Below are 10,407 nucleotides of genomic sequence, written 5' to 3'. Positions count from 1 at the left end.
CTGTAGTCTCACCTGTTTTTAGTGAAGCAGATGCCGGAATTATCCCGGAGGACTAATTAATTGTATCTGAAGAATCAGATGTAAATTATATTTAGACCCCGGCGTCGGGTGAAATTAGTCACGCTGGGAAATAAGAGGCGCAAGCGATGTTGTTCAAGTAATTATCAGGTGTGAGGAGGAGGGGGCGGCTGATACGGAGTCCCTGCATCCCTGGATGTAAGGGTAAATCTGTTCTTCTGCTAGGGATACTGTATGGGCAGATCCACTCTGGCCTTATCCCCCTACCCATCTGACTACGACTACAGCTCTACTTCTCCTAGAATGGCCACTTACCTCCAGGTGTAAAGCAGTAAGTAGATATGTAAGGGGGGGGGGTCATTTTACATTGTTCCTCCAATCTAGGAAGTCTGTTTCTGTTTTGGCCTATACCCAGTTATTATGGCGTGCCCACTGGGAGGCTACTAAGCCGAGCTTATATCATCATAGGGACGTCTCCAAAAACAGGAGATTTAGTAGCATTTTAGGTAGCATAAATCAGAGAGAGCAGCTATTTTTCACTTATTAGACCCAGTGATCATGTATTACACCCTAAACATTGCCGGACTACTATTTATGTCAGTGACTAATGTCAGGGGACCACTTTAATCTTAAATATGGTGGAAACCGGCAAAATAAAAGTGTAGGTTACTATCCCTTTAAATGTGTTCATCTCGGTGACTACTATCTACCTGCTCACATCCGACTCTTAAGATCTGTAGAGCTCCGCCCCGTCCCGCCCACCAGCCAGTCACATCTGCTCTGTCTAGCGCTGCAGTGCGATCGCTGTGAAAGCTCCGCGTCTATTGGCCACGCGACGATGCGGGTGGGCGGGGCTTTCGTCAGCGGTCACATACTGTCACTACTTCCGGGTTGAGCGGCGGATCGGTGTTTAGCGCTGTGCACACGGTACTGTACCGCAGGGGAACCGCACTGGCATTCTGGGACTTGTTATTTACATAGTCTTAAAGGGGCAGAGACTGCAGTGTGTGTATAACCCACTGTCACCTATCGCAATGCATTATGGTCTATAATATGGGAGCAGGAGACTGAGGGTCACAGCTTTCACTCCATTCTTGTAGATTCTGATTTTAGTGTCTTGTGCTTCCTCTGTCATACCACAGGAGGCGCTGTGACTGCCCGGATCATGGCGGTGACTGAGAACGTGTCCAGCTGCTCCCTGAGCGCCATGTGGGACTGGTCACATCTGTCACTATCAGGGACCCCGCCGGCCGTGACCCTGCTGGACGCCGCAACCGATCTGCTGGTGCTGGAGAGAAACTTCCCCGGGGCCCTGGAGATGTGCGAGCGAGGACTGCAGATCATCAGCACCGAGCCCGGGGAGAGGAGGTGAGGACCCCCGGCCACAGGGGGCGCCACACACCCACATAATAGCCCTAAGCTACTGTCACCCTGAGTAACATGTCCTGTCTGCTGCCCCAGGAATAATCAGGTGAAGGCGTCTCTGGTGGTGATAGCGATCCAGGCCCTGGCGGAGATGGAGCGATGGCGGGAGGTCCTGCCCTGGATGCTGCAGTATTACCAGAGCCCCCAGGAGATACCGCACAACATCATGGAGATGTGGTAATGTCACATAGCAGAATAGTGAGTGCAGCTCTGGGGTATAATACAGGATGTAAATCAGGATCAGTACAGGATAAGTAATGTCATGTATGTACACAGTGACTGCACCAGCAGCAGAATAGTGAGTGCAGCTCTGGGGTATAATACAGGATGTAACTCAGGATCAGTACAGGATAAGTAATGTCATGTATGTACACAGTGACTGCACCAGCAGCAGAATAGTGAGTGCAGCTCTGGAGTATAATACAGGATGTAACTCAGGATCAGTACAGGATAAGTAATGTCATGTATGTACACAGTGACTGCACCAGCAGCAGAATAGTGAGTGCAGCTCTGGGGTATAATACAGGATGTAACTCAGGATCAGTACAGGATAAGTAATGTCATGTATGTACATGGTGACTGCACCAGCAGCAGAATAGTGAGTGCAGCTCTGGGGTATAATACAGGATGTAACTCAGGATCAGTACAGGATAAGTAATGTCATGTATGTACACAGTGACTGCACCAGCAGCAGAATAGTGAGTACAGCTCTGGGGTATAATACAGGATGTAACTCAGGATCAGTACAGGATAAGTAATGTCATGTATGTACACAGTGACTGCACCAGCAGCAGAATAGTGAGTGCAGCTCTGGAGTATAATACAGGATGTAACTCAGGATCAGTACAGGATAAGTAATGTCATGTATGTACACAGTGACTGCACCAGCAGCAGAATAGTGAGTGCAGCTCTGGGGTATAATACAGGATGTAACTCAGGATCAGTACAGGATAAGTAATGTCATGTATGTACACAGTGACTGCACCAGCAGCAGAATAGTGAGTGCAGCTCTGGAGTATAATACAGGATGTAACTCAGGATCAGTACAGGATAAGTAATGTCATGTATGTACACAGTGACTGCACCAGCAGCAGAATAGTGAGTGCAGCTCTGGAGTATAATACAGGATGTAACTCAGGATCAGTACAGGATAAGTAATGTCATGTATGTACACAGTGACTGCACCAGCAGCAGAATAGTGAGTGCAGCTCTGGCTCAGATGATCTATGTTTGTTCTGCCTGCAGCCTCCTCCTGTATAGCAGGGTGAAGCAGCCCCATGTGATGCTGGAGCTGAGCAAGGATTGGCTGCGCGGTCAGGTTACTCGTCCCTCCCTGCAGTATAAGAGGGTGGCGGAGTTGCACCTCTTGAATATTCTGCTCCCCCTTGGCCACTTTTCAGAGGCAGAGGATTTGGCTGTGGACCCTCGAGTGTTCACAAAACAGCAGCAAGAAGCGGCTCTGACGGCTGTGAGAGAGGAGAAGCGGCGACAGGAGGAGAAGGAGGCGGCCCAGATAGAAAGCGAGCAGCAGAACCAGCGCACGCTCAGTCCATCAGGTACTGGCACCCAGATCCCCCTCCGGTTGTATCAGTGCAGGGAGAAGTTATTGTCATATGAACTCTGCATTGCAGGAAATGTACGTGGGAAATACCTGCAGGTGGCACGGCTGCTATACAGGGCCCTGAGTGCCGCAGTGACGTGGACCCGTAGGATCCCCCTCCGAAATACGCTGCTGGCACTGCTGCTCCTGTCTGTCATCATCCTGCGCCTGGATCCAGGTAAGATCAGGACCGGAGCCTAGAGGTGCAAGATAAGGGATCACAGGGTGAATGGGCACCCATGCTGACCCCTGACCACTGCTGGCTATGATAGAAAGGTGTCAGGACACAGGACATGGCAGCTCGCTGTGTATGAGGGGTGTAGTCACAGAGGGGTCAGAGCGCCCATGCTGACCCCAGACCACTGCTGGCTATGATAGAAAGGTGTCAGGACACACAGGACATGGCAGCTCGCTGTGTATGGGGGGTGTAGTCACAGAGGGGTCAGAGCGCCCATGCTGACCCCTGACCACTGCTGGCTATGATAGAAAGGTGTCAGGACACACAGGACATGGCAGCTCGCTGTGTATGGGGGGTGTAGTCACAGAGAGGTCAGAGCGCCCATGCTGACCCCTGACCACTGCTGGCTATGATAGAAAGGTGTCAGGACACAGTACATGGCAGCTCCCTGTGTATGGGGGGTGTAGTCACAGAGGGGTCAGAGCGCCCATGCTGACCCCTGACCACTGCTGGCTATGATAGAAAGGTGTCAGGACACACAGGACATGGCAGCTCGCTGTGTATGGGGGGTGTAGTCACAGAGGGGTCAGAGCACCCATGCTGACCCCTCACCACTGCTGGCTATGATAGGAAGGTGTCAGGACACACAGGACATGGCAGCTCGCTGTGTATGGGGGGTGTAGTCACAGAGGGGTCAGAGCACCCATGCTGACCCCTGACCACTGCTGGCTATGATAGAAAGGTGTCAGGACACACAGGACATGGCAGCTCGCTGTGTATGGGGGGTGTAGTCACAGAGGGGTCAGAGCACCCATGCTGACCCCTGACCACTGCTGGCTATGATAGAAAGGTGTCAGGACACACAGGACATGGCTGCTCGCTGTGTATGGGGGGTGTAGTCACAGAAAGGTCAGAGCGCCCATGCTGACCCCTGACCACTGCTGGCTATGATAGAAAGGTGTCAGGACACACAGGACATGGCTGCTCGCTGTGTATGGGGGGTGTAGTCACAGAAAGGTCAGAGCGCCCATGCTGACCCCTGACCACTGCTGGCTATGATAGAAAGGTGTCAGGACACACAGGACATGGCAGCTCACTGTGTATGGGGGGTGTAGTCACAGAGGGGTCAGAGCGCCCATGCTGACCCCTGACCACTGCTGGCTATGATAGAAAGGTGTCAGGACACACAGGACATGGCAGCTCGCTGTGTATGGGGGGTGTAGTCACAGAGGGGTCAGAGCGCCCATGCTGACCCCTGACCACTGCTGGTTATGATAGAAAGGTGTCAGGACACAGGACATGGCAGCTCGCTGTGTATGGGGGTGTAGTCACAGAGAGGTCAGAGCGCCCATGCTGACCCCTGACCACTACTGGCTATGATAGAAAAGTGTCAGGACACACAGGACATGGCAGCTCGCTGTGTATGGGGGTGTAGTCACAGAGAGGTCAGAGCGCCCATGCTGACCCCTGACCACTACTGGCTATGATAGAAAAGTGTCAGGACACACAGGACATGGCAGCTCCCTGTGTATGGGGGATGTAGTCACAGAGGGGTCAGAGCGCCCATGCTGACCCCTGACCACTGCTGGCTATGATAGAAAGGTGTCAGGACACACAGGACATGGCAGCTCGATGTGTATGGGGGTGTAGTCACAGAGGGGTCAGAGCGCCCATGCTGACCCCTGACCACTGCTGGCTATGATAGAAAGGTGTCAGGACACAGGACATGGCAGCTCGCTGTGTATGAGGGGTGTAGTCACAGAGGGGTCAGAGCGCCCATGCTGACCCCTGACCACTGCTGGCTATGATATAAAGGTGTCAGGACACAGGACATGGCAGCTCGTTGTGTATGGGGGTGTAGTCACAGAGGGGTCAGAGCACCCATGCTGACCCCTGACCACTGCTGGCTATGATAGAAAGGTGTCAGGACACACAGGACATGGCAGCTCGCTGTGTATGGGGGGTGTAGTCACAGAGGGGTCAGAGCGCCCATGCTGACCCCAGACCCCTGCTGGCTATGATAGAAAGGTGTCAGGACACATAGGACATGGCAGCTCCCTGTGTATGGGGGTGTAGTCACAGAGGGGTCAGAGCGCCCATGCTGACCCCTGACCATTGCTGGCTATGATAGAAAGGTGTCAGGACAAACAAGACATGGCAGCTCGCTGTGTATGGGGGATGTAATCATAGAGGGGTCAGAGCGCCCATGCTGACCCTTGACCCCTGATGGCTATGATAGAAAGGTGTCAGGACACACAGGACATGGCAGCTCGCTGTGTATGGGGGATGTAGCCACAGAGGGGCCAGAGCACCCATGCTGACCCCTGACCACTGCTGGCTATGATAGAAAGGTGTCAGGACACACAGGACATGGCAGCTCGCTGTGTATGGGGGGTGTAGTCACAGAGGGGTCAGAGCACCCATGCTGACCCCTGACCACTGCTGGCTATGATAGAAAGGTGTCAGGACACACAGGACATGGCAGCTCGCTGTGTATGGGGGGTGTAGTCACAGAGGGGTCAGAGCACCCATGCTGACCCCTGACCACTGCTGGCTATGATAGAAAGGTGTCAGGACACACAGGACATGGCAGCTCGCTGTGTATGGGGGTGTAGTCACAGAGGGGTCAGAGCACCCATGCTGACCCCTGACCACTTCTGGCTATGATAGAAAGGTGTCAGGACACACACAGGACATGGCAGCTCGCTGTGTATGGGGGGTGTAGTCACAGAGAGGTCAGAGCGCCCATGCTGACCCCTGACCACTGCTGGCTATGATAGAAAGGTGTCAGGACACACAGGACATGGCAGCTCGCTGTGTATGGGGGTGTAGTCACAGAGGGGTCAGAGCGCCCATGCTGACCCCTGACCACTGCTGGCTATGATAGAAAGGTGTCAGGACACAGGACATGGCAGCTCGCTGTGTATGGGGGGTGTAGTCACAGAGGGGTCAGAGCACCCATGCTGACCCCTGACCACTGCTGGCTATGATAGAAAGGTGTCAGGACACACAGGACATGGCAGCTCGCTGTGTATGGGGGGTGTAGTCACAGAGGGGTCAGAGCGCCCATGCTGACCCCTGACCACTGCTGGCTATGATAGAAAGGTGTCAGGACACACAGGACATGGCAGCTCGCTGTGTATGGGGGGTGTAGTCACAGAGGGGTCAGAGCGCCCATGCTGACCCCTGACCACTACTGGCTATGATAGAAAGGTGTCAGGACACAGGACATGGCAGCTCGCTGTGTATGGGGGGGTGTAGTCACAGAGGGGTCAGAGCGCCCATGCTGACCCCTGACCACTGCTGGTTATGATAGAAAGGTGTCAGGACACACAGGACATGGCAGCTCGCTGTGTATGGGGGGTGTAGTCACAGAGGGGTCAGAGCGCCCATGCTGACCCCTGACCACTGCTGGCTATGATAGAAAGGTGTCAGGACACACAGGACATGGCAGCTCGCTGTGTATGGGGGTGTAGTCACAGAGGGGTCAGAGTGCCCATGCTGACCCCTGACCACTGCTGGCTATGATAGAAAGGTATCAGGACACACAGGACATGGCAGCTCGCTGTGTATGGGGGTGTAGTCACAGAGGGGTCAGAGTGCCCATGCTGACCCCTGACCACTGCTGGCTATGATAGAAAGGTGTCAGGACACACAGGACATGGCAGCTCGCTGTGTATGGGGGGTGTAGTCACAGAGGGGTCAGAGCGCCCATGCTGACCCCTGACCACTGCTGGCTATGATAGAAAGGTGTCAGGACACACAGGACATGGCAGCTCGCTGTGTATGGGTGGTGTAGTCACAGAGGGGTCAGAGCACCCATGCTGACCCCTGACCACTGCTGGCTATGATAGAAAGGTGTCAGGACACAGGACATGGCAGCTCGCTGTGTATGGGGGTGTAGTCACAGAGGGGTCAGAGCGCCCATGCTGACCCCTGACCACTGCTGGCTATGATAGAAAGGTGTCAGGACACAGGACATGGCAGCTCGCTGTGTATGGGGGGTGTAGTCACAGAGGGGTCAGAGCACCCATGCTGACCCCTGACCACTGCTGGCTATGATAGAAAGGTATCAGGACACACAGGACATGGCAGCTCGCTGTGTATGGGGGGTGTAGTCACAGAGAGGTCAGAGCGCCCATGCTGACCCCTGACCACTGCTGGCTATGATAGAAAGGTGTCAGGACACACAGGACATGGCAGCTCGCTGTGTATGGGGGATGTAGCCACAGAGGGGTCAGAGCGCCCATGCTGACCCCTGACCACTGCTGGCTATGATAGAAAGGTGTCAGGACACACAGGACATGGCAGCTCGCTGTGTATGGGGGATGTAGCCACAGAGGGGTCAGAGCGCCCATGCTGACCCCTGACCACTGCTGGCTATGATAGAAAGGTGTCAGGACACACAGGACATGGCAGCTCGCTGTGTATGGGGGGTGTAGTCACAGAGGGGTCAGAGAGCCCATGCTGACCCCTGACCAGTGCTGGCTATGATAGAAAGGTGTCAGGACACAGGACATGGCAGCTCGCTGTGTATGGGGATGTAGTCACAGAGGGGTCAGAGCACCCATGCTGACCCCTGACCACTGCTGGCTATGATAGAAAGGTGTCAGGACACACAGGACATGGCAGCTCGCTGTGTATGGGGATGTAGTCACAGAGGGGTCAGAGCGCCCATGCTGACCCCTGACCACTGCTGGCTATGATAGAAAGGTGTCAGGACACACAGGACATGGCAGCTCACTGTGTATGGGGGGTGTAATCACAGAGGGGTCATAGCCCCCATGCTGACCCCTAACCTCTGCTGGCTATGATAGAAAGGTGTCAGGACACACAGGACATGGCAGCTCGCTGTGTATGGGGGGTGTAGTCACAGAGGGGTCAGAGCGCCCATGCTGACCCCAGACCACTGCTGGCTATGATAGAAAGGTGTCAGGACACACAGGACATGGCAGTTAGCTGTGTATGGGGGGTGTAGTCACAGAGGGGTCAGAGCGCCCATGCTGACCCCTGACCACTGCTGGCTATGATAGAAAGGTGTCAGGACACAGGACATGGCAGCTTGCTGTGTATGGGGGGTGTAGTCACAGAGGGGTCAGAGCGCCCATGCTGACCCCTGACCACTGCTGGCTATGATAGAAAGGTGTCAGGACACACAGGACATGGCAGCTCGCTGTGTATGGGGGTGTAGTCACAGAGAGGGGTCAGAGCACCCATGCTGACCCCTGACCACTGCTGGCTATGATAGGTGTCAGGACCAATGTATATTCTCTTGTCTTTCAGCTTCTCCGGCCTCCCAGGATCCGATCTCGCGTCTTCTTCTGCTTTTGCGCCAGATTTTTGGTAGTTTATTCAGAAATCGCTGAGCGTGTTTGATCTGCACCCCCCTCCCCCCCACACCGGGGTCTGATTCAAGTATTTTGGATTTGCGAATAGAAGGTCAGAACTGCAGTAAATCCTGACACCGGGAGACGCGTCAAGGACAATAGAACTTTGTAAGGATAAAGACTCCTTTTTTGTCAGAATTGTTACTGAAATGTTAATTTATTTTGATTTATGATTTATTTTTGTAATAAACACGATATCGTTACATTGTTGGTGGCTGTGATGTAGGGGTGGGGCTAGTCCTCTGTTTCTATGGTTACAGCAATGTTGTGATGTCATGGGATTCTGTGTGATGTCAGGGAATGTTCGGTGTCATCCTCTCTGCACGATCCGTCCTGCCGCACACAAGACCCCGCACAGGACCCCGCAGCATCTACAGACATCGCACCGCGGACGCACGGCACAGACAATGGTACAGTCCTCAGGATGGGGCCGCACTCCACTAATGGCTGGGTTATTTTTGGGATCTCTGTAGAAGGCGGGGGGGGGGGGGGCACTTTTTTTTATTTCGCTCCACTGAATCCATTTTCAACCCTTTCCTTCCCAATATCACCGCAAAAATGTATTATTAGATTCTGACCCAAATCTAAAGGGGGGGAGGCCTATAAATGTGTGTCCTAAGATGGGTGGTCCATAATTTTAGGCTGTGTTGTAGCTATCGGGAGTGTTCCAGAATCTCTTCAGGCTTCCCTGTATCTATGAGGTCATAAATGTTCTGTACTGTTTCCAGGCACCCCTGTATCTATGGGGTGTGGGGGGTACATGATGTTATCAGGCTCCCCTGTATCTATGGGGTGTGGGAGGTACATGATGTTATCAGGCTGCCCTGTATCTATGGGGTGTGGGGGGTACATGATGTTATCAGGCTGCCCTGTATCTATGGGGTGTGGGGGGTACATGATGTTATCAGGCTGCCCTGTATCTATGGGGTGTGGGGGGGTACATGATGTTATCAGGCTGCCCTGTATCTATGGGGTGTGGGGGGTACATGATGTTATCAGGCTGCCCTGTATCTATGGGGTGTGGGGGGTACATGATGTTATCAGGCTGCCCTGTATCTATGGGGTGTGGGGGGTACATGATGTTATCAGGCTGCCCTGTATCTATGGGGTGTGGGGGGTACATGATGTTATCAGGCTCCCCTGTATCTATGGTGTGTGGGGGGTACATGATGTTATCAGGCTCCCCTGTATCTATGGGGTGTGGGGGGTACATGATGTTATCAGGCTCCCCTGTATCTATGGGGTGTGGGGGGTACATGATGTTATCAGGCTCCCCTGTATCTATGGGGTGTGGGGGTACATGATGTTATCAGGCTGCCCTGTATCTATGGGGTGTGGGGGGTACATGATGTTATCAGGCTCCCCTGTATCTATGGGGTGTGAGGGGGTACATGATGTTATCAGGCTCCCCTGTATCTATGGGGTGTGGAGGTACATGATGTTATCAGGCTGCCCTGTATCTATGGGGTGTGGGGGGTACATGATGTTATCAGGCTGCCCTGTATCTATGGGGTGTGGGGGGTACATGATGTTATCAGGCTCCCCTGTATCTATGGGGTGTGGGGGGTACATGATGTTATCAGGCTCCCCTGTATCTATGGGGTGTGGGGGGTACATGATGTTATCAGGCTGTCCTGTATCTATGGGGTGTGGGGGGTACATGATGTTATCAGGCTGCCCTGTATCTATGGGGTGTGGGGGGTACATGATGTTATCAGGCTGCCCTGTATCTATGGGGTGTGGGGGGGTACATGATGTTATCAGGCTCCCCTGTATCTATGGGGTGTGGGGGGTACATG

The 10,407-nt window shown here is 53.6% G+C and overlaps 1 protein-coding gene across 2 annotated transcripts; it reads left to right on the top strand.

Moving 5' to 3' along the window:
• The first annotated feature begins 789 nt into the window (after window positions 1-789).
• Window positions 790-8,811, top strand: PEX26 (peroxisomal biogenesis factor 26). 2 transcript variants are annotated; one of them, XM_072144888.1, is made up of 6 exons: window positions 790-945; window positions 1,161-1,386; window positions 1,480-1,620; window positions 2,689-2,999; window positions 3,075-3,221; window positions 8,505-8,811. In XM_072144888.1, the coding sequence occupies exons 2-6, from the start codon at window positions 1,184-1,186 to the stop codon at window positions 8,585-8,587; spliced, it is 885 nt and encodes a 294-aa protein (XP_072000989.1). In that variant the 5' UTR covers window positions 790-945; window positions 1,161-1,183; the 3' UTR covers window positions 8,588-8,811. The 2 variants fall into 2 exon arrangements, with proteins under 2 accessions (XP_072000989.1, XP_072000988.1); XM_072144887.1 differs by having other exon boundaries at window positions 1,154-1,386.
• The last annotated feature ends 1,596 nt before the right edge of the window (window positions 8,812-10,407 follow it).

Source organism: Engystomops pustulosus, chromosome 4 (assembly GCF_040894005.1).
Source record: "Engystomops pustulosus chromosome 4, aEngPut4.maternal, whole genome shotgun sequence".
NCBI lineage: Eukaryota > Metazoa > Chordata > Amphibia > Anura > Leptodactylidae > Engystomops > Engystomops pustulosus.
The sequence above is the reverse complement of the archived record's forward strand: the minus strand, read 5'-3'. Positions and strand labels throughout refer to the sequence as shown.